At 38.0% G+C, this 24,175-nt stretch overlaps 1 protein-coding gene across 5 annotated transcripts in view; it reads right to left on the reverse strand.

The window, feature by feature from the left end:
- LOC122518900 (papilin) overlaps positions 1–24,175 on the reverse strand; it is a 68,799-nt gene that overhangs the window by 2,207 nt on the left and 42,417 nt on the right. For 3 of the 5 annotated variants that reach the window (XM_043638044.1, XM_043638043.1, XM_043638046.1), the window contains exons 2-35: positions 22,798–22,858; positions 16,279–16,466; positions 14,961–15,021; positions 13,468–13,550; positions 13,084–13,234; positions 12,854–12,977; positions 12,666–12,746; positions 12,311–12,483; positions 12,100–12,235; positions 11,491–11,834; positions 11,078–11,257; positions 10,810–10,983; positions 10,546–10,731; positions 10,334–10,475; positions 10,110–10,228; positions 9,503–9,956; positions 8,893–9,417; positions 8,056–8,808; positions 7,641–7,986; positions 7,225–7,577; positions 6,765–7,163; positions 6,332–6,688; positions 6,090–6,266; positions 5,801–5,980; positions 4,285–4,455; positions 3,881–4,093; positions 3,645–3,815; positions 2,955–3,374; positions 2,590–2,802; positions 2,297–2,464; positions 1,618–1,860; positions 1,206–1,534; positions 964–1,114; positions 73–582 (exon numbers count right to left, since the gene is read on the reverse strand). In XM_043638044.1, coding sequence (XP_043493979.1) covers positions 73–582; positions 964–1,114; positions 1,206–1,534; positions 1,618–1,860; positions 2,297–2,464; positions 2,590–2,802; positions 2,955–3,374; positions 3,645–3,815; positions 3,881–4,093; positions 4,285–4,455; positions 5,801–5,980; positions 6,090–6,266; positions 6,332–6,688; positions 6,765–7,163; positions 7,225–7,577; positions 7,641–7,986; positions 8,056–8,808; positions 8,893–9,417; positions 9,503–9,956; positions 10,110–10,228; positions 10,334–10,475; positions 10,546–10,731; positions 10,810–10,983; positions 11,078–11,257; positions 11,491–11,834; positions 12,100–12,235; positions 12,311–12,483; positions 12,666–12,746; positions 12,854–12,977; positions 13,084–13,234; positions 13,468–13,550; positions 14,961–15,021; positions 16,279–16,466; positions 22,798–22,858 — 8,336 coding nt within the window. The remainder of the gene's footprint in view (positions 1–72; positions 583–963; positions 1,115–1,205; positions 1,535–1,617; positions 1,861–2,296; positions 2,465–2,589; positions 2,803–2,954; positions 3,375–3,644; positions 3,816–3,880; positions 4,094–4,284; positions 4,456–5,800; positions 5,981–6,089; positions 6,267–6,331; positions 6,689–6,764; positions 7,164–7,224; positions 7,578–7,640; positions 7,987–8,055; positions 8,809–8,892; positions 9,418–9,502; positions 9,957–10,109; positions 10,229–10,333; positions 10,476–10,545; positions 10,732–10,809; positions 10,984–11,077; positions 11,258–11,490; positions 11,835–12,099; positions 12,236–12,310; positions 12,484–12,665; positions 12,747–12,853; positions 12,978–13,083; positions 13,235–13,467; positions 13,551–14,960; positions 15,022–16,278; positions 16,467–22,797; positions 22,859–24,175) is intronic. The other 2 variants (XM_043638045.1, XM_043638047.1) reach the window with 2 other exon arrangements.

Consider the following 24,175-nt stretch of genomic DNA (forward strand, 5'->3'; position numbering starts at 1 on the left):
CAAAAAAAGCAAAGAAAGATAGAATAAAATGAAGACAAATAAATTTGGAGAGATGAAGGTAGGAAATCTCACCTTTAAATTTAGAAATGACAGGAGTCATTGTGGTTGTAGTTTCGATAGTTGTTACGTCGTGCCTTGTAGGATAAACGGGTAGGAAAGTGAAAGAATCAGGTGGATGTGTTCTGGTAGGTCTGTAAGGATATTGTGGTCTTTCAGTGACTAATCTTCTTGGGGATTGGACAATGTATTTGGTGTAATTGGCATATTCAGGTTTAATATTGTAGATTGGACCAATAGTTTGAAGAGTGATAGACCAAGAAGCAGGTCTGTTAATGCCGTTGTAAGCTTGACAGGTGTAAATACCAAGATTAGTCAAGGAAACCGAACGAATTAGAAGGGTATAGTCAGTGTCTTGTTCATAATTCTCCGAACTGAGTGGAAGCATGTTATCGCCATACCACCAGGTGACAGATGGTCTGGGCCAACCCATAGCGTAACAATGAAGTAGGGACGGTGAATTCAGAGTCACTGTTACTGTTGCATTCTTTAATCCAACGATGGCAGCAGGACGTTCGTGGGGTTCTACGATGTGCAATTAAACAAGCGTGCATCATACTTGGAGGAAAAAATGAATGTTAACCCTTTGCAGTCCTAAGGTTAAATGTAATTACCCACTTGTCACTTGTTGACTACTAATGTATAGTCAAAATTATTTGGAGTGCAGAGGGTTAATATCGAAATTTCGTAAGAAAGATCGAGTGTTAATTAGAAAATCTACCCATTACCAAAGACTGTTAGAGTGTGCATAATCATTCTATCGATAAATTTTTAGTAACAATCTGTTCCAATTCTAACGATCGTTGTTTGAGCAATACAAATCGTTTCAAAAACGATCCCCTCTCAATCGTTTACATACGACAAATGATTACTGTTATAACGAAGTTCTATCGATTTTTCCCTTACCTGTGATTTCGACTTGATATTCTATTCTAACTGGTGGACCTACAGTGTTATCAGCTGTACAAACGTAAGTCCCTCTATCGATCGTGTACAAATTGGTAATTTGAAGAGTACCATCGGGCAATATATGACGTCTTGTCTCCATAACACCGATCTTTGAACAAAAACCATTGCTAATTATGAATTATTATGTTCTATATTCTCGAATTTATCTCATTGTTAGATCAGAAAATTGTTGAACTTACGAGTATAGTATCTTTCCTCCAAGTTATCGTAGGTTTTGGATTACCCAAAGCTACACATTTCAAGGAAATATAACCACCTTCTTCAGCAGATACATGTGGTTGTTCGGGTGGTTCTATTTTCGCTGGTTCTCTACCGTATTGAGGTGTTACAGGTGTCGTTATGTAAGGTGGTAGTGTTGCTATTGGATGTTCTAAAGCAGGTTCCAAACAAGACGTGCCACAACCGTTGTCACAACATTTCCATTCTCCGCTACAGTCGGCATCAGTTTCACACTCTCGTTCGCATCTCGTACTGTTTGATACAGTTGGACAACGTCCAGCTTTGATTGCTGTAGAAATAAAACAAAAACAAATGATTACATTCGCAAACATTTCTCTATTATTAATAATTTTCGATGAATAGTATTCTTACTGGATCTGCAAACACCGTTATACTCTGTCCCATCTTTAGTGCGGACTAAAGTAATCGAACATTTAGTTCCTTCCGGGCAAATTTGTGATCTGCATGGATCAACGCAACGACATCGTTCACAATCCTGATCATCGACGTACGCTTCTTTGCCGTAAGGACAACGAATCAAATTGCATTCCTCTCGTGCCTCGATGCACCGATCTTTCGTGTCTATTCCAGAATTAGTATCGATCTCGTTATCGGCTGCAAGAAAATATTACTTTATCAACGTTCTTCCCTTCTTTAGATATTTAAAGAAAAGAAAAATATTAGCACAAATGTATGCAAGTTTATTTACAGCTATTATATTTAAAAAATAAAACGTAATAATTAGCGTAATAATTATAAATAATAATAATAAAATTTGTTTGCGCGCGTCGTGGATCCTGCGGGGAAGAAAAATTGTAAATGTAATTTAATTGCATCAATGAAATATTTAAAAATGAAGTCTATTAAAATGACGAAATTACTTGATGAATGATTTGTCTTAAAAATAAAATGCGATTGACAAACGATTATTATTCCTGTAAGATAAAATTTAATGTTACTAAGCTGATAGAAAAAAAAAAAAGGAAACAAGAGGTAAACAAGGAGAAAAAAGAATAATTAAAAAGCATCGCCTATGAATATCACGACTTACTCCTAAGACAAGTGTTAATGCAAGACTCAAAGGTTTTGAATCTGTTGCGGTTTCCACCGCATCCGGTGTAAATAAATGCTCGGCAGGTTTGATATTCTTCGTCGAAGTAAAATCGTTTCGAGTGACCGGTATTGCACGATCCACTGTCAACTGGTTCTCTACAGATGGCTGATCGCAACATTAGACGTAAATAAATAATCGACAACAGTAATAAATTTGATCGAACATTGTACGATTGTTAAAAGGCACAGGGGAAAGTTAAGAAAAATCTAATATTTCATTGAGATTTTTACCTAAATGAGAAAGAATGGTGTCGTTTCCAACGGGTGCAAGTTCTTCACGATGAACGCAAAGGGATTCGCATTCCAACATCGAACTAAACCTGTTTGCGTTACCATCGCATCCACCGTAAATGAATTGTCGACAAGCACGAATATTTGGGTCGTAAAAGTATTTGGGGAAATTTGCTCTGCAGGGACCTGGGTCCGCCATTAAATTACATAAATCTGAAATATTTTCATTATAAATAAATCGTCTTATGGATAAAGAGAAAGAGGATAAAAATCTTTCCAAAGTTCATTGGAAATTTCAGGGCCAAAGACAAACTTATATTTTATTTGTTTAAAGTTAAATATTAAGTCAAATAATAATTGATTACCTTGTCCTCGGAATTTGCCACATAGACGTTCGCATTGTTCCTCTGTTTGGAATCTATTAGCATTTCCTTCACATCCACCGTATATAAACGCTTGACACATGCTCGTTTGAGAATCGTAATAATAAGCAGTAATGTCATTGTTACATGGCCCAGCATCCACAGGTGCCAGACAAATTGGACTGCTTGTCACGATCTCGGTTTGAATAGTAGTTGTCATGGTGGTTGTTTGAATTTCTGTAACAGTTTCATCGGGTCGTCTTCTGCATTGTCTCTCACAAGATTCTCGATCCTGGAAACGATTCTTATTGCCAAGACAACCGCTGTATTCAAATTCATGACAAATATCACTTTGATGATCGTAATAATATTGTTTGACGAAACCGTTACAGGAACCGACGACTTTTGGCAATGTGCATGGGTCTGAAAGAGATTTTATTTTTTATTCATTTATTCGAGAGATCAATGTTATTATTATTTAATAAAAAAGAATATAACGCGACTGAAGTGAAACTTCTTAAGTATTCCCTTGCCATTTGTCCTCCTCTCTCAAGTTTCGTCCGATCAATATTTTCCCGTTTCTCGTCCACCACTCAAATAATGCACTCTCCTCTAACCCCTTTCACTTTTCGTGTCGCTTGAAAATTTTCGGTACCCTTTCCAAAAGAAGTTTCACTTTAAAATCTATCGTACCTTGAATTTGTCCGCAACGATACTCGCATTCTTCATGCGTGCCAAAGTTATTTCCATTGCTTTGACAACCCCCGTAAGTAAATGTTTTGCAAATACCATCACTGCTGTCGTAGAACCATTTCACTTGATCTTCGTTGCACGGGCCACGGAAGTTGGGCAAGTAACAATATTCTACAATTATTTGTAATATATTATATTTTATATATAACCCTATAATTATAAGGTTGTCCCATTACCTGTTTTAAATTCGACCGGTTTAGGTGGTTCAGCAGTGACCGCGACTTCGCAACGATTTTTACAATCGTATTGAGAGACGAAATTATTTTGATTTCCACCACAACCACCATAGTAGAATTGTCTACATTGTTGTTCGTAAGAATCGTAATACCATCTTTCAGTATAATTATGGCATTCGCCCAAAAGTGCAGGAAGGAGACAGATATCCTGTTCTATAGATACCAATAATAATCGATTAGGTTTATGCGTTGGTTTTAAATTATTCGAAAAAATGTTTAATCGAACAGTTGGTGCAAAGCAGAATTATTGTCTTCCTTTATATTTCTTTTGACAAATAACAATGGAAGAAAGAATGATGAAGATAGATAAGCGATAATGAAAAGGAAAATGAAGAAAATCTTACCGATTTTCGGGGGACAATCGGCCGTACATGCGTCAATAGTAGGAAAATTATTTTTATTTCCACCGCATCCCGTGTAATAAAACGGCATGCATCGATTCTCCGATTGATCGAAAAACCATTTAGACTGCTTCTCCGTGCAATTACCCTCATCCCGTGGGAGAGTACAAGAATCTGTTAATGGGCATTCATTACGGCATGCAACAAACTTTTACCTTTCCACATACTTTGTAAATCTTATTTTGAAAGTGTTAGTATAATCCCATATAACCAATATAGATTAAGAAAATTATTCATTCAACGCGCATTCAACATTGCATACGGTTGAGTTTTTTAGTATTTCAATTAGTATAACAAATACACATTTTTGCGTGTGTTGATATTAAAATTTGTATAGGTGTGAGATTCGTTCAAGTGTGTTTTCCAAAAATATAAATCCTAAACACCAACACCATGAATGAAAATGAAACGGTATACGACGGTGTAGATATACGATGATTGCGAATGGAAAAATAGAAATTAGAAGATGCTGATTATCAATTGCCAACACCTGTGAGATTACGACAACGAGATTGCGATTGCTGTGATTCACGTTAAGCGATAAGCTTGCTTATTTTTTTTTTCTTGCGCTTCTTTTTCTTTTTCTTTTTTTTTTTGGATTATTGCTATTTTTTTGTTTCTTTGTTCTTTCTTTTTTTTTTTTTTTTGAATACCTTGTGACGGACAACGCTGCTCGCAGGCAGCCCGCGTAAGGAATCTATTGCCGTTGCCCTTACAACCGCCGTAAACAAATCGACTACAAGTACGACGAGTTGAATCGTAATACCAACGCAATACAGAGCCTGGACATGGCCCAGGATCTTTCTCGAAGGCACACACATCCGCGAGTGGCGCTGGAAAATTTGATTGATTACTGCCGACGACTATTCCGAATCCCTCGTTAGGTGACTTTCTGTCATATAAACGAAAGTTAATTCTTATTTATATTCGATATCATTCTTTTTCATTTGTTCTTTTTTCTTTTCTTTTCATATTTAATTATTTCATTTAAAATCCGAACCTTCTCCTTCATTTTCTTCTTTTTCTTTTCTTCTTATTCTTCTTCTTATCAACCCCCTTCCCATTTTATTCTCAGCATCTTTAGTTTATTTTATTATTTTGGTTTTGTTAACGGTTAATTAAAAGAAAACTTATCTAAAAGCTCCCTACGCGTGTTCACCTATTCGCAAAAGTTAATTTTTTTTTTCGAGTAATTGTTTTTAAGAAGAAAAAAAAATAATAACCTTGGAAATCCCTGTGTTGATAAGTTACGTGTTTTTTCGACTACTTTCTACACCATAGAAAGGATCGTGTTAGACCCGAGAGAAAAATATATTATTATTATATTATTATTATATGACTAGAGAATAAAATTGATGTCTTTCGGTATAATCGAAGACACTCGTGACGCTAATATATGCAAAGTTAAACCATCGTAACGAGATATCCCGTTGATCAAATTTTGTTATAGAAAACTTACCGCGACTTCGACCAGGTTGCAAGCATTGTTGGTGACACGCGAGCTCCGTTGGGAAGTTGTTATTATTTGCCTTGCAACCGCCATAATTAAATTGTTCGCAAGTTTGCGAAGCCTTGTTATAATACCATCTCGTAAAATTACCCGCACAGGGACCCGGCTCCTTTGTCTGATCACAGGGATCTACGATCAAAACCAATATTGAATTATTCATTTTCAAATGTGTTCATACTCTTGTCTCCTGTTTAGGAGGACTAATGAATGAGATGCAATTTTTAATTTTGTATCATACCAATATCATCGGGAATGACACAGAGTTCTTCACATTCTTCTTTTGTCTTGAATTTATTCGCGTTACCAAGACAACCACCATAGATGAATTGACCGCACTGTTTTCTGCCAGGATCGTAATACCAAGTTGGGTAATAACTTTCGCAGGGGCCATTGATTTTCGGTAGGAAGCAAGCATCTAAAATGAAATTTGTTTATCGTTAAATTGTTATATAAATATTTAGTTAATTTTACACATCATACCTCGTCCTTTGGGTTCCACGCATACTGCTTTACATTCCTCTTGAGTCTTGAAACGATTGTCATTACCCTCGCACCCACCATACCAAAATCTCGAGCAACCACCATATTCCGTATCGAAGAACCATTTAACTGTAAATTCTCGGCAAGGTCCTCTGTCCCTTCCCATAGAGCAAGCAGCGCCAGGTGTTGAAGGTACAGTAAGACAACCTTCGAAATTCTCTCCTTGAGCCTCTTCGATGCCATCTGGACAGCAACCGTATTTGGAGGAATCGCAAGTACAACCAGCGAAATTGGGTCCCTTTGCTGGTGTTCTACCATCGGAGCAACATTTGAACTCTGTGTTTGTGCATCCACAACCTACACAGATTGTGTAATAATATATAACAAATTAAATTTTGGATTATGCCAATGATTGAACAATTACAACAATTACCTTGACCATGTGGTCCCTTAGAAATGGTAATACCATCAGGGCAACATCCAAATTGATATGTGTAACAGGGACATCCTTCGAAATTTGGCCCAGTTGCCGGTGTGAATTGATTTGGACAACATCCATGAGGCGTGTACTTACAACCACAACCTTCGTTGTTGGGTCCACGTGCTGCCGTTGAATTGTCAGGACAACATCTAAACCTTGAATATTGGCAGCCACATCCATAGAGATCGGGTCCACGTGCTGGTAATATGTTGTCTGGACAACATCCGTAAGGTGTTGTCAAACAACAACCCTCTCCATTTGGTCCATGTGCTGGGGTTGCACCGTCCTGACAGCAACCATAAGTCGAATTCTCGCACGGCATACGACAGCCAGATTTGTTTGGACCGAGTGCTAAGAAAGACAAAGATTTATTTTCAACGAAATAAAATACAAGTTTAGTCATTCGTATTACCTGGTGCAACTTGATCAGGGCAACAACCGAAGTAAGAAGCGGTGCAATTTTCCGTATTGATAACCCCACAACCTTCGAAGTTTATTCCCGACGCAGATCTGACGCCGTCAGGACAGCAACCATAAGTCGTATTGGCACAATCTTCCACTATCGTTATACTTGTTGTAGTCTCTTCATATTCTTTCGTAACTGTTGTCATTTCCGAAGTGACTTCTTCTTCCTCGCATCCTTCTAGATCAGGTCCGGTAGCTGCTTTAATTCCGTCCGCGCAACAACCATAAGTAGTTACGTTGCAACAACCTAAATTATTGTTACCAACTGCTGGTGTCTCATTGTCAGGACAACATCCAAATCTGTAAAGATCGTCAACGTATAGAACGGAAACATTTTTCAATTTGATTTACTTTTTTACTTACTCTGTCTCGTTGCATGGTTTCTTGCATCCTTCGTAATCGTTACCCTCGGCAGTGTTAATTCCATCAGGGCAACATCCAAAGAGTGACTCGTTGCAATGAGTATCAGGACAACCTTCGTTATTCGGTCCAGTAGCTGCAGAAACAGCATCGGGACAACAACCGAATTTGGTTTCGATGCAAGTTTTAGGGGTTGGACAACCACTGTCGAATGGACCTTTAGCTGCAGTGATTCCATCGAAGCAACATCCAAATTTAGAAGTCTTACAAGTTTTCTTTTTGTAGACTTTGCATTTTCTCAATTTACGCGTAGTCTCCACGGAACTGACTGTCGTCCAGAACTCGGAAACTGAAAATAAATGATGTTGTTTTGACGGTGTATTAATAAATTTTATTGATCAACTTTAAATAAACTTACTGTGCGTTTTCTCAGTTGACTCTGTTTCTTCTAATTCAGACGACGTGGTTAGACCAGAGATTGCAGTTTCACTGGTTGATGCAATTTCGCTAGTTCCTTCAGATTCAGTTGTTAAATCTGATACACTAGTCATTGCAGATTCCGTCATTTCTTCGGAAACTGTCGATATTCCTGATTCTGTTGTTTCTTCAGAGACCGTTGACATTCCTGATTCAGTTGTAGCACCTGATTCGGTTGTAGCACCCGATTCGGTTGTAGCACCCGATTCGGTTGTAGCACCCGATTCGGTTGTAGCACCCGATTCAGTTGTAGCACCCGATTCGGTTGTAGCACCCGATTCGGTTGTAGCATCCGATTCAGTTGTAGCACCCGATTCAATTGTAGCACCCGATTCAGTTGTAGCACCCGATTCAGTTGTAGTACCCGATTCAGTTGTAGCACCCGATTCAGTTGTAGCACCCGATTCAGTTGTAGCACCCGATTCCGTTGTTTCTGTACTTTCAACAGTACTCTGTTCGGTTTCTGTAGTGAAACCAGATTCGCTCGTTCCTTCGAATGTTGTCGACTCTAACAATTCAGATTCGGTTGTAATACCAGTTTCAGTTGACATTGAAGCTTCGCTTGTACCAGATACGGTTATCGCACTTTCTGTGCTGTCCGTACTGTTGTCGTACGCCTTACTTATTTCAGCATCCAAATCTAACTCGTTATCCGCTTCTAATATTGTCGGTTCCGTACTCAATGTTGTAGATTCTGGAAGAATTTTATAATCTGTTATTTTTATAATACACTTCTCAATAATAACTTTTAAATATTTTATTTAAAATATTTATTTACCAGGTAATTCAGAAGTGAGTTCAGAAATTGAACTACTTTCTTTGCTGACTTCTGTCGATGTTTCTTCAGTGAGCGCAGATTCTGATACGCCAGATTCCGTCGTCGATTCTGACAATTCTGTTGAACTTGTTGTATCAGTTATCGTAGATTCAGTAGATTCGGTAGATCCTGTAGTTTCTGTTACAGTAGAGTCCGTGAATTCAGTCATGGTGGACTCTGTGATATCTGTAGCACCAGATTCGCTAGATTCTGTAACATCTGTTGACAATGACGTTGTAACATCCATTGATGTAGTCGTATCGATGCTCGAAGAGAAATCAGTAGATTCAGTCAAATCTGTTGATTTGTCTGTTGAAAGATCTGTCGTAGTTACTTCGGTAGCAATGCTGCTATCAGTGGATGCCGATTCTTTAGTGTTGTCTGATGATATAGTCGTTTCACCGAATTCAGTTGTTAAGTCAGACGATGTAACTGATTCTAAAGTAGTACCAGATTCAGTAGTCATTGCTAAATCCGATGATGTTTCTAAGATGAATATTAAAGGACAATTTGACTTAATAATCGTTTAAATGTCACTAGAAAGTATCATTTGATAAGACATTTAGCTCACCCGTTATTTCGGAAGCTTCCTTCTCCGATACTTCAGTGATTGGTAACTCGGTAGTTGCAGACTCTGATACTTGTGTAGCTCCAGATTCCGTAGAGCTATCGAAGTCTGTGCTTTCACTTGGGTCGAATTCATCGATAGCTCCAGTCTCGCTAGTTTTAATTGTCACTGATTCGGTATCAGGAGAAATACCACTTCCTTCCAACGTTGGCTGATTTTCGGAAGTGGGATCGCTGGTAAACAGCGTTAAAAAGTCGTCATCCTCACTGCTATAACCACTGCCATAACCACTGCTCGTGTAACCACTGTCGAAGTCTCCCGGTGAGATGTCACCTCTACTCCATCCAGCATCACTGAACATCATATCGTTCATTTCATTGACGATATCTCCGTTTGCATAAGACGTGAACTTGATACTCGTTGAATCTTCGGCTACTTTGTACTCAGCCTTGGAGTCCTATCATAAATAATGAGCTACTTTTATGAGATTGATCTCCTAATTCTTTATCTTTTTTTTTTCTTTCTCTCCCTTTTCTCTTTCTCTCTTATTGAGATTTCGTTAAATTTCCACAGTTTTTGATCAAGTACTACGATCTCCAATTTCACTTACTCTCAATGGTAAATCAGAGCTGATCATAATGAAGTCTTCGTCCTCGTATTCTTCGCATTCCTCGTCCTCCTGCTCGATTAGGGCTTTGCCTTTTTCTGGTTCGACTGGTATAACTTCGTCTAGAATCGTTGGCCAAGAACAAAATAATCAAAACAAATATAAATTATAATATATACATATGAAGAAAAAGAAAAGAACACAAATTCGGATCAGTTTCACTTTACCTTCGCTACAAGGATGTCCATTACAACTCTCTTTCATAAACATGATCATATTCATTTTACAGTTGCTGATCGAAGTTACTTCGTTGTCCTTGATGCAAACCACTTTGCGAGACATTTCACCACCTCCGCATGGTTTCGAACACTAAATGCAACGATTAGTTTATCAGAAATTGAATTTTCTTACCCGGTAAAAAAATATCATTTAACAATACCTCGCCCCATGGACCGACAAACCATTCGCCCTCGCACTTCTCGTGTTCGACCGTACAGTTTTGAGTACTCTCGTATTTTTTCTCAGGATCGCATTTAGAATCCGGTACTTTTTTCAAAGTATCTTCGACTAAAGTAGTGCAAACTACTTTACGAGTTTGCAAGCCTGGGCCACATTTTGCTGAACACTAGGATAATGAAAATGTTGAGAGAATTCTGTTTGGATTTTTCAAACGATCGATCATCGATCGTATTTCATTGATTACCTCGCTCCATTGTGACGCGTACCACTGGTATTCGCAATCTTGAGCATCTTCGCATTCTCGAATCAACTCTGGTTTTTTATTAGCATCACATTTGTCGTCCGGATACACGTTGCCATCTTGAGTAGCACAATGAGCCGTTCTCGTCTCTTGTGTAAGACTACATTTTTCATTGCACTATGTAACGCATAATAAATTCACATGACGATCGAAGAATAACGACGAGAAAAAGAGTGTGAATAATGATGATATTAATTATTTCTGTATTTACCCCACTCCAATCGGAAACAACCCAGTCGAGGCCCTCGCAAGGTCTCAACTCACAACTTTTCTCTCGTTCGGGGATTTCACCCTCGCAAGCTGTGTCATCCAACACATCGATCTTCCCATCCCTTTTGATATAACATGTTATCTTTCTTGTCTGTTTGCCTTCCCCACAGAGATGGTCGCACTAAATAAATAATTATAAGATTCGTTTAAATGATTTACCGTGCAATCAAATCAAATAAAGTTTATCATCAATCAGAACAATAATTGTAACAATTAGTTTATACGAAGGGAAGTGATTTTACGATAAGATAGAATCTTAGACTAGAACGAATGACGTTCTTTTATAGAAATTTCTTTTTTCTTTTTTATTTTAAGAGAAGTAGAGGATATTAATAAATATTATGAAAAATATACCGGTTTCCATGGTCCAAGATGCCACTGTGGACAGTCGACGTATCTGTTGCATTCCTGTGTGGTTGGTCCCTTCGGTCCAATATTTTCTATGCATTGAGAATCGTCGACAATCGAAGGTATTCCACCAGCTACAACCTGTTCGCACTTGATCTCTCTGCTTTGTACACCACCATCGCCGCAATGCTTACTGCATGCTCCCCATTCACCCTCCACCCATTTTGCCGGACAGGGCTCCTCGTTACAGGTTTGCGTATCCGCTGGTTCGAGTTGTGGATTGCACAAACTGTCCTCTACTGGTTGACTGTCTCGTCTTCTAACACACGCTACTCGTCTGGATTGGTAACCTGCAGATTTCATTTGTTCTGATTGATTTATCTATTAAACATTTAACGTTAATGTTCTGGGATAAGTTTTAAAGTATCTTACGTTTAATAATTGAATGGATTTATGGAAGAATGGGTTATGTTACAAGTTTGAAGTTACAATTCTTTCATTACATGTTACCATTGATTTCTAATGGTTTTTTCTTTTTTACTCGTTTAATTTGAAATATTTTTTTTTACATTTTTTATAGTAAAAACAGTTGGCGTTTAGGAATCAATTGTGTACCTCCTCCGCAAGTGGTGCTGCAGCTCGAAAATTCTTCATTGATCCATGTGTAACTATCGGCGTCCGTATGCGTTGAAAGTTTCTTCGGTATACTGTATTCGTAATGGACACCAACGTTATGATCTTGATAGAGCAACTGCAAGAGGAACGGCAAACGACTCGTATTAGACTCTTTGCTATCGTCCAAGTAGATAATTTATAGGATACTTACGACAACGTAAATCGGCTCAGTGGTTGGACCTTGTGCGGTGATAATGTCCGGGGCTGAAAAACCTTGCGGCTCTCTCGAATAATGGAATATCGTGCCGATGAATCTCAGACTACGTGGAAAATCGATCCTCCAGTTGCCGTTCAAATAATAATGACCGGATGTATTTCGTATGGCTTAAACAAAATTAATCAAATCATTCGAAAGTTAGTGTTTATTTCTCTTTGCTTTCATCAATTTTTATCCTTCATTCTTGATTAAAATAACAAAATATACTGCTCATAAAAATATCTAAAGGAAAAACAAAAACAAAATGAAGTAACTTTTTAGGATGTGATCTAATATTTAATATTATTACCTATATAGTTATTCGAAGGTTCCAGTTCTTTTATTACGATATTGGTAGCACCCTCCGGAATTAATAAAATATCGATATAACCTGAAATGAAAATCAAGGTGTGTGTATATGAATATTACAGTAAAGAGACGATTAATATATTCATAGATAGACCGTTATAAAATTGATAATAAAATACTCTAACGTACCAACTTGTAAGTCATCGGTGTCAAATAATCCTTGAATCGTGTTACAGTCCGTGCCGTTACCTCCGCATTCTCTGCAAGCGTCTTCTTTCGCATTACTGCCTAACATCATATCGCATCCGACCGGCTGATAATAAAAAATCAAATGCGATATTTAACGCGTATGCTATCTTTGGGTATCATCTTTCAAAAGAATTGAAAAATTCATTCGTAGAAAGTTCAAGTTAACTCACCATACATTTGCCTTCAACGCAAACGTCGTTTTTCTCGATCTCGCATGGTGTACCATCGATCACGGCCACTTTGTATCGATAAAAAAATCTTTCCCCCCGTGGCATACAATTTAATTCGCATTTATGCGGACTTCCCGTATACGGGATCCAACTATAAACGAAAGAAAAATTTCATAGATATTATTATCTTGTGCTGATTATTATGAAAATGAATTACTTTTTCGTAAGCGAGTTAAATCGACAAAATTTATTTCGTGATATCAAACAAATCATAAAATCAATATCAATCTCTCTCTCTCATCTAATTTATTTGATTTTCAGCTTACTGCCCTAACTACCAGGCACATTTATATTAATTAATTATCATGAATCAATAATACTGACTCGTAAATCGCTCCTTCGAAAGGAACTTGGTTGAATTCCGCGCATTGTTCGGCTCGGAAATCTTTGGGTTCTCCTGGACATGCCTGGAAAAATAGAAAATCGTTGATCGTATTTTTTGTTTCTGTGTTTCCGATCAGTGTCCCACTTCAATTATCTTCCTCCTATCAATCGCAAATTCCAGCCTCGTCATTTACATTTCTTTAAGTCATTCTGTAATAAGGGACTCGCTACCTTATCAAAAACTGACCAAATATTATATTACGCCAGAGAAGGTAACAGGTTCTTTCGAGTGGAAAGGTTGAAAAATTCGGGAAACGGTTTGCAGAAATTAGATGGCCGATATATATCGGACAGAGTCTTGGACTCTGCCGGGGAAGGACAAGAGAGGGTCGTGGGGCAATGTAATGTCGATAAATCGAGTGGAACCTAAGGAAAAGGAAGAAAAGATAGCCCCGCTGGGACTGGTACCACGTACGAGGATACCGCAGGATTTATGGCGAGAGATTTCTTGCGGACCGAACGAAACCTTGTCGGTGAGGATGGCTAGGAAGGAAGGAAGGAAGGAAGGAAGAAAGGATGGAAAAAGAGTTGTGGCGAGGTAGGAGTCACAGAAGATCGGGGGGAGAGGGTGGTAATCGTGGTGGAAGGAACACGCTAGAGAAAAAATTACGCGAGAAAAGCTAGGACTTTGAAATGATGTTCGATGTAACGAATGTTACCAACCTTTTCACCCCAGATTTGCTCTAATCAATTTTTGAAGTGAACATTTATTTAGAATCGTTGTGATTTGAAACTCGATTAAATGGAAATGAGGAAACGTCATTAAAAAGAGACAAACATATACATCTATAGGATTTGGTTTACGAGAGAATGAGATAGAATACAGTATACAGTTCGTAGTCTCCCCATTCTTGTCTATCAAGTGTCGTACATATGTGTGATTGTTGCATGCGCCTGCATATTGCCGTGCCGAACCTTTGTTGAAATTGAAAACTTGATTGAGTCTGTATAAAATGTAATTTAATGTATATAGAATAAAATATAAACATCTGATTCTCTCGAATTACGTACATTTTTTGAAACGCTTCGGAACAAAAGAGATTGATTCTGTTTGATATTCGAGGGATGAAAGTGTTACTTTTTATTTTTTTGTATTATAAAGGAATCAAATTGGAAAAGAAATATCTCGAGAGATTACTTTAGCAATGGCGTGCGGCTTGGCTTGACGCAATGATCATTCTATTGGAAGATCAAAGGTTAAAGTAAGCACAGAGTATGTTTGTTAGCGCGCATTTGATTCTCATTTGGTAGAATTATTTGAAGAGGATTTGTCATTTGTCAAGAGTCCGTTACAATGAAGAATTATGTCGTGTATTTAAAAAGGTGACATACCGAGAATAATCAATTTTATATGAACTCATTCGAGTATATGGTTAATCTCGTAATATTTGTAATTTCAAATAAGAATTGATTGTTTAAAACAATGGACCCACCTGAACGTTGCAAGAAAAGAATCTCCTCGAGGAACCCGTGCACCTTTGATAACCATTGTCGCTGTAACAAAAAATACATTTAAACTTCTGTATTAGGAAAAACATTTTCCTTATCTTTCAAAATGTTATTCCTGTTAGCCCAGTTTTCGGATCCCAGTTGATGTTTAATGAGCCGTGTTCTGATATCGCGAATCGTTTTTACGACGAAATGAAAAGAAGAAGACGAAGAAGAAGAAGAAGAAGAAAAAAATAGGTATAAAAGTATTTACGATCATTCGATTTGTCAAACAAACAAAAATAATAATCTTAACTTGCGCACGCGTTGGATCCGTTCATCATTCCGCTTAGTAGAAACCATTTAGAAAGTAAAGAGGTAAAATGTTCGTAAGAGGTGGTTTGATCGATGCTCGTCCCGATTACGAGGCATCACCATTTGCTTAGTTTATTTCTTTTTCATTGAATTTCTTTTTATTTTGTTTAAGATCGACGATAATGATGACATGCATGCCGAGCATGCACGTTTCCTCTCGACTTAGTCTACGTGACCGCGTTGATCTCGTAATCGCCTTTAATTCTCAACTCGAATCCTTAATCGTTCCTGCTTCCTAGGGTTTGCATCTCTAATCAGGGATTTACACTCGGTAGAAGAAGATTCGTTCGTTCGTTCAACAAGTTTCCACGACTATGTTAACGAACTTTTTACATCGACCATCGGTGAAAATAATTGAAATCAATTCTAACCAACGCGAGCGAGTTTGTTTTACGATCCCTCTCAAACGATCAACTTGTATTTATGCAATAGTTATCGATTATCGTTCAGAAGAGAATTTTTTTCTCTTCCCTTAGTTTTTCCTATCTCCTCCCCTTTTTATTTTTCTTCATGACAGTTCGTGCACGGTCATTACTTCCTATCCTTATCGAATACTACGTTTATATGGATCATAAATACTTTCTACGAGATATTCTCGATAGCTATCATCACCGTATAAGCGAAATATTTAAAATAAATCTCTCTTAGAGATATCTAAGTGAATGTAATCAAATGTAAAATATGAATATGATATTATTAGCTAAACTGTCCCGTTAATATGATATATCATTTACATATACATATATATATACATACGTAATTATAATAGATTTCTTTCCCAGACGATGAAATTATACATAGACGCACAGACACCCCCTCCGGATTTCAATTTTACTCAAATGCTTTTCCCCCGACATTAAATTAAATCGAGATAAAAGGTCTTTATAGTTTAGGGAGGTGTAATAAATTGAATAAATAAGATAAGAAAAGATAAGGGTTAAGACTCACTCAACGTCGAGACACTGTCGGATCTGATGAGCGACGCCACCGCCGCAGGATCGTGAACAGGAACTGGGCATCGACCATGGTCCCCAATTTCCCCATTCTGGTTCTTCCGTTTCGAGAACGAAACTGCTCGGTAGATAGCTCTCGCCGTGCTGCCGACGATGCCTTCCGTGCCTTAATTTTATATGATGCTGCAACACAGGACCGAGCGAAATTTATTATCCCACTCTGGACGTCTTGTTTCGTGCTACTCGACGGGACGTCGAGAAGAATCTTGGGGTCGCGTGGGTCGGCATACGTTAGAGTGAAAGAGAGAGAGAGAGAGAAGAAGAGTAGGCTACCACCACACTGTCCGTGAGAACCTTCGTGCCGGGCTAACATTTTGCGATAAGTGGTCCCTTATTCAAGCCACCTTCGTTGGATACGTACTCTTCCTTTCCTACCTGATTCTCGTGTCTACTATCTTCCCAAGGAATGGGCCCTACGACCCCTTACTACGATTCTTACGCGACGAAAAACTAATCGCGATCCTATTTAACACGATTTTCTAACGCGATTTTTACTTACGCTTACGTTTACCAAGATGATGTTTAGTTTTGTTCCAAGTGGAAAATGGGGGGGGAAACAAAAGTATGGAATTGCGTATATCAATTTAACAATTTAACAATCATTGTTTGGAATACGTATTCTTTTTTTCCTACTTGATTTTCGTGTCTGCTATCTTTTCAAAATTTGTAGAATTACTACGTATCTGTCGTGGATAAAAAGGATTAGATCCTAAAAAGAGAAACGGAACGCAATATCGTAGAAAGTAAAGGAGAATAATGAGAAAAGTATGGCAAATGCGTTATAAACGAAGGATAGATAACAACGTAACAACCATCGTGAAAATGGTAAACACAAAGAAAGCCGAGAGATAACGCGTGGACAGTGGATGATGGTAATAGAAGAGGGATGTGAAAAATCCGGAGCAAGGAAGGAGGAGGAGGTGGAGGAGGAAGAAAAAGAACAGCTGCCATTATCCATATTGCGTCGAGGTTGCATCGGATGCGTCCTCGAGCGGGGCTTTTAAAAGAGGGGCAAGGGGGAAGGGTTGCTGGAGGATTTTAACGATGAAAGGACGACGGATACTTTGGACGAGCTCGCGTGCGTTAATCGAGCACCGTTCCTACATGAGAAACGTGACGTACATTACGCGAATAGCAATCGTGAGCTTCAAAGAACTTCTTCTATATCTTTTTTTCTTTCCGAGTTTGCCTTTCTTTTTACCACCATCATCCTTTTTTTCTTTATTCTTTGAAGGAGAACTTTCAGCTTATGTTTCCTATCGCACACGAGGCATAAAACGACAGATGTAAATCTACGTTTTTGTAGATGATTTTCTTTCTTTTTACCACACCGTGGGAGAAAGAGAAGCCCCGTTCGCATAAGAGAGACTTCCGTGTAAGACCAGTAATAAGACAGTAAAAGTTGATATCCATCTAGTCTCGTTCACGTTCTAACATCTGCGTTCTGCTTGTTGATACCGAGAGAGAGTAAGTAGGTAGTGCTTTTACACTCTTTCTATCTCTCTTTCTCTCTTTCTCTCGTTAGATTGCGGATTGGCGGGATCTTCGATGCGCTCGCCGCATAATGCGACGATAATGCCGCGTAAAACGATGCGGGTGAGCATAAAACATGATCCATAAGAACCGACCGACATACGACAGAGAACGTTAACTTCTACGCATGGTTTAACGTACACAAACATTGAAAATTCTTTGAAGTTTTCTTAACAGCTTCCGTGCTCGGACGATAATGAAACGTGCAACATGATATTTTGCAGAGTTTCGGTTAATCGATGAATTTATTGCCAATTTGTTCTGACTTTTAATCGAAGTGTATACAATGTATGATAGTTTGTTAATTACTATAAGTCATCAGCAAGAATATATATTATCGATCCAAATTTCTATCGGTATTATATCATCAAATATTAATAAGTTCAATTATTTTTTCAAGGCAATGATTCCTAAAAGTGTACGTCTCGAAAATCAATGTAAAAAAGGAAACTAGGGTAACTGGATTCTAATTTATTTTCACGATTTAAGAAACAGACTCATACGTCCCATGAATTATTATAATTAATTGAATTTGTTTTATCGTAACCTTTCGATTCTGAGATCTGAAATATGTTTTATTTATTTTAATCGTTAATTTAGCTATTCAGTTAGGGAGCCAAGTAATCGACAAAATTTCTGAACCATTGCATTCAATTCTTCGAATTAACTTTACAAGTTAGTTGAAGAAATTTTTAGCCAGACGCGTATACGTCATTCAGATATTTTCTTCTATTTTAGCCTAGATCTGGTCAAAACTAGCTAGAGACCCTTTCGCCAATTCTCACAGTAATCAATGATTAAAGGCTAGATGTCCGCGGTAAATCACCTAATTGAATGGCATCCTTAAGCGGTGACTAACCGTAGCAATTACAGCTCGCATTCGTTCTAGCGTAAAGCAAGGCAGGCAGAGTCGTTATACGAAGAGGTTTACATCATCGGAGGCGTAAAATGAGTAATTTCTCTTCGGCTTGGTTACCGAGCAGACTTAGCGTGACCGATCCTAACGTTAAATTACTTCGCAAGACGACCGATGTCAACTATTCCTTGCCCTTAAATGTCTATCTTTCGGTGTCATCGATCATCCAACTGACTGACGGATTATAAATTTTACTCCAAAAAAAGAGGAAAAAGAAACGGATAAAACAAAGATATGATTTGAAACGTATAACGATACAAACCACATTGAAATTTCATTCATGAAACTTGCCCATTCATCTTTTACCCACGTGGCATTTAGTTATCTTCTTGTATCAATACTCTGTTAAACGTTTTAACAGTAAACTTAACTCTGAATACAACACCGTGGGACTCTACGGGGAATATCAATATTGAAAGAAACTTAACTCCATTGACTTTTTAGTTTATTTTCGAGTTGCACGATAAAACGGACGAAAAGAGAAGAAAAGCACTCGCTGCTATATTTGACATTTTATTTCCGTAATAGATAATTTGAACAAAAACGAAAACGATCGAAAACATTTCGTGTTACCAGTGCGGTTGGTTGCACGACTGCACTAGCAAGATAAGAAACATAACTTGTTATCAGTTAAATCATAATCCAATATCCTCCAGCTCGGTAACAATCCGTAGAGAGCATTTATGCTTTCCGATCGTCTGACTTCATTGTGATAATTTGGATTAGAAATTAACATTCTCCGGAGTATCATGGAAATGAATATAATCTTTGTTACGTGGGAAAATCAATGATCACTCTCATCGTTGTTTCCGAAACTTGCCGAAAATAAGTATAACTTGAAAAAAAACTGGTGTGTGTACTTATGTACGCACGTAAGAAGTTATACTTCTTTGCCGTACCAAAACGAACATAACCTCAATAACTTCAAAAAATAACTTAAAAGAAAAATAATTATTATTATATATTATATAAGAAAGAATAAAAAAAGAAAAAGAAAATATGAAAATATAGATATCAGTCCACACTAAATATAAGAGAGATATATCGAATTACTTGACGCGTCAACAATCATGGCGCGGTTACAGCATTAGTTCTCGCTTCGATCATTTAAGTAAAGCAGCGCTGAGTACGATTAGTATTTGGATAGGTTACCCGCTTGAGAAAAAAAGGGGGGAAGAAGAAGACAAGACAACTTCATGCAGTATACTTGAAATCGCTTTGAATATTGACAAACTTCATGGTGTCGTTTTTCCAGACGCCCGGAACAAAATCACTCCCCATTACATTTTCCCCAACGCGCCAAAAGAAGTATAACTTGAAAAATAAACTTAAAGTTCAAGGACTATCGTAGAATGAAAATAAATCAAGATTGTTGGATAGAAGTTAGGAGGCAAAGTGTCGGTGAACGGTTAGAGATCGCGAGAAGAATAGAATTGAGAGTGGTCGCTGAAAGTTTCGTTAGGGTACGGGCCCCTAAAGGATAATTAAATAGTTCAAGGAAGTGGGTTTCGAAGCGAGAGGTCAGTCGATGAACCGTGAACGACCGTCGAAACACGCCTTCTTAATAATTGTCATATATACTCGTGCCTTCGTACTCTCCAGTTTGACCTCTCGTGGACACGAAGGTCCCTTGCCGATTATATCCTTCTCTCCCTCTACCCTCCCACCGCCCAATACTCCTTCCACCATCTTCCACCCCCTTCTTTCTTCTCCTTTCTCTCTTTATCTTTCCTTTTTATACTCTTTTTACTCGCAAAGTGGCTCCGCGACGTTAAATATCTTTTTCTCGAGAAACGCAAGCAATTACCGTCCGACGTAGTAAAACGTTAGCGCATCGAATCGGCGTAATCTCAAGCAAAAGCGCATCCTCTCGTGTTCTTCTTCTTCTTCTTATTATTATTATTATTATTATTATGGTTATTATTATTATTTCGCGAAAATTAATAATCGTGCGAGAGAAATCTCTTATAAATTTGAATATCAGGACGCGTTAATAGTTGTTGCGAGTGACGACGATCCACTTTGTTCGATTGGATGATAGGGGATAAAGAGGGAACGGAGGGGGCTTTTAAAAGAGCTCAACATTTAACGAGAAAGCGCTTCGAATCGTCTTACGTGAGCGTGTTAAGAAGATCGATTTACATCGCATCTAATCTATCTTATTTCTTCGTTTCCGCGCGAACACCATCTCGATTCCCATGGATCGCGCGCACAGGGGTCAAACGCTTTCTCCGTTTTAAATACTTCCCGAATTATTGATCACGTTACCCCGGAACGATAAATTCATATTTTCTTTTTATCGTTAATTAAGTAGTTCCTATTGCTAATTTTCATCTCGTCGAAAGTCGTCAATTTATATCGAATCGTTTATATAATTGAAACAAAAGAACAAAAAGAAAAGAAAAGGAAGGAAACGTTTAGCGAAACGTTAACGTTTTTAAATGACGTAACGAAAAAAAAAATATATTAGAAAGATAAGGATCGCGATCATATTGGTTTTTTTTTTTAATAATTTTTCTTTCAACGCGAGAGAAAAGAAAAATGGTTTGACGAATTTTCGTGAATTTTTCTCAGACCACCAACATCGTCTCGTACTATTTTCTCTTCCATCTTCCTCCCCCTTTTCTTTCCATTTAACGAGCACTTAACTCAGATTAGCCGTGCTCGTTGATGAGGGTAAGAAAGTAATCGTAAGTCAGACCCGTTCTTTCCTACGTTCCTTTAATAATCTCATTGATGTTCGGAGATATCTCAGCTGGTCTCTCACACACCATCTAACTAAAAGATGCAATCGCGTATCTACTTTTTCACCCTTTACCCTAACCCGGTAAGCGTTTCAAATGATTTTTTGCGAGATGACATAAAAGAAACGATTCCCGGTTGATCTTCCCCCAACCTAAAAACCTCGGAAATGGGATGGAATTCAGTAGCCTTTTTAGGGAAGAAGAAAAAGAAAAAGGCATTTAGCTAATCCTTCTCTTAGTCGTGAAATTAGATAAGGAAGAAAAAAAAAAGAAAATCATTTCGTTTAATCTAATCATCTGAGGGAAAGGAATGATATAAATTTTTTTGATGGGGCGGGGCCTGGGGGTGGGCTTTCGTTTTTGTTATTTTGGTTAATTCGTAAAGAAAGTAACACGGAAGATTTCTACGATCAACGTAATCAGCTTTCGCGATAGGCCTTGCTCGGGGACACATCTCGTTTATCACCTTTAACGTGCGTGAAAGCGGCAGAGTCAAGGTTCACGGATTTCGCGAGGATTGCAAAAATGGAATGACACGATGATCCTTTTTCCTTCTTATTTAACGCAACATAATACGCAAGCTGCAACGTGCCACGACGTTGTGTTGTTGAACGTCTACGTGTCTTAGCGTGTAATAAGTTATTTCTTATGTTAAGTCAGACAGCCCACTTGTAGATACTTTATAGGATTTATTTCTAACTTGTTTTCTTTATCGGTATCACGCGAAATATATTTCTCTCATCTCATCTTTCTTTTCATTCGTATTTTTTTTTTCAACAACGACGAAATTAAATATTACTTTTCTATTTCAATATTCAAACGATTAATCGCATGATTCGTTTTTATAATATAAATAATTATATTCAAAAGTAAATATCTCTGAGATAAATTGAATTTTTTAATCATTGGATTTAATTCATTGTCATAATCACTGGGACACATCTATCCTATGTCCTACAATAAATAGATCGATGAAATAGTTCGAAGGTTAGGTTTAAAGGCTTCCGTGTCGATTCGGAACCAACAAAAATAAATTGCAGCAAGATTAGGTATCCGAACGTGGAGGGTTCGGGAAGGTTGATACTCGAGCCAACATCAGAGAACGGCCGAGCAATAAAACTTAGAGGAATGTTGCCAAGACGCGTTTCGTCGAAGCCCTTGTTGCACCTTTATCGTCAAGGACAAGATGTATCCCTTCGAACCTTCGCAAACTGATGAGCTACGAACATACTTAAAAAGAGAAAAGTAAGAAGGTACTCACGAAGTTGGCAAAAGTGTCGTTGACGTGTAGCAATGTTAAGCATAGGAGAAGCACCAACGACCTGAAATAGAAAAACCCATAGAAAATAAATACAATTTATGAATTAACAAGTAAACCAACGAGAAACAACACCGTGTTTTCCATGAATTTATTTATTTATAATATATTCAAACTATCGAAAATATTCAACAGCTTTTGTATACGCTCGAAACCGAGGAGATATAGATACGTGTTGATAACGATCAAACAAAATCTATGTAAATAATGAAAGTAATTTAAAGGTTGATATTTAAATATATTCCCCAACGTCACGTTCGCAAATTACATTTAACGAGTTAATAAACTCGAACGGGGAAAGGGAAGCGGGGATTCGGGTGGGGGGGAGGAGATCGGGGTGGTAATGAGTGCATCTCACTCGTTTCATCTGTTTCTCACTTAGTGAAACATTGACCCAGACTCCGGGTATATTCGTATCAACAGTGTGTTGTAGTTCTCCTTATGGCGAGACAAGTTTCACTTGCAAAGTGGTTCCACAACTCGTTACGTCAGCGTGGGTAGACAGTTACGCGTAACGTGCAGGGTTACGTCGAAGGAACGCTTTGCTTTTACATCGACGAAAGGGAAACTTCAATGTCCAATGGCATGCGTGCTTCTCGTATATTTTTCGAAAGAGAAAGACAGTTCGAGAAGGAAGAAGAATCAAGTGGGTCGATATTCCTACCAATTAAAATGATTCATCGATTCAAATCGGTCACAATATTGTGACAGTTCAATACAGCTATATTTAAACCATGGTTGACACGGACCGCATGCGGTCCGGCCAAGCCTCCGAACACACGCCCAGTCACGAATTTCTTTCATTTCTTTTTCAGTCATCGATTTTCAATCCGCACATTTAATGCACGATTCACAAATGAAAATGATCGAGTAGAATTTATGCGATAAAGTTCAAGTTCGATGATTCCTTGTTGATATTGTCTTAAATCGGTCGTGTTAAAAAATAATAAAAGAAAGGTCTTACCGCAAAACGTTTACTTAAACTAGTCAGAAGAGGATTATTTGGCCAATGGAACTGCATGAATATGTAAATCATTGTTGGATGAGCAAGAGAGTCTCTCGCATCTGGAGCGTTCCTAACGAGGAACCCCCACGATCGCGTTCGTTAAAAGGAAAACGGGTTCTTTAAAGTTCTGATTGGACGGGACGAGCTTGACGTTCCGAACCAGGTTTGAACGTCCAATTACACGAACCGAAACGTTCGCGAGCGAACGTGTAAGCTTCGCTAACCATCATTGATAGAAAACTAGTTTTCAAGAAATTTATAACAAGAATATTTGTCTCCTTGTTATTATTTCAAATTGTTTTCCTTTATTTCTTT

This window comes from Polistes fuscatus, unplaced genomic scaffold, assembly GCF_010416935.1.
Source record: "Polistes fuscatus isolate 324 unplaced genomic scaffold, CU_Pfus_HIC Scaffold27, whole genome shotgun sequence".
In the NCBI taxonomy this organism is placed as follows: Eukaryota; Metazoa; Arthropoda; class Insecta; order Hymenoptera; family Vespidae; genus Polistes; species Polistes fuscatus.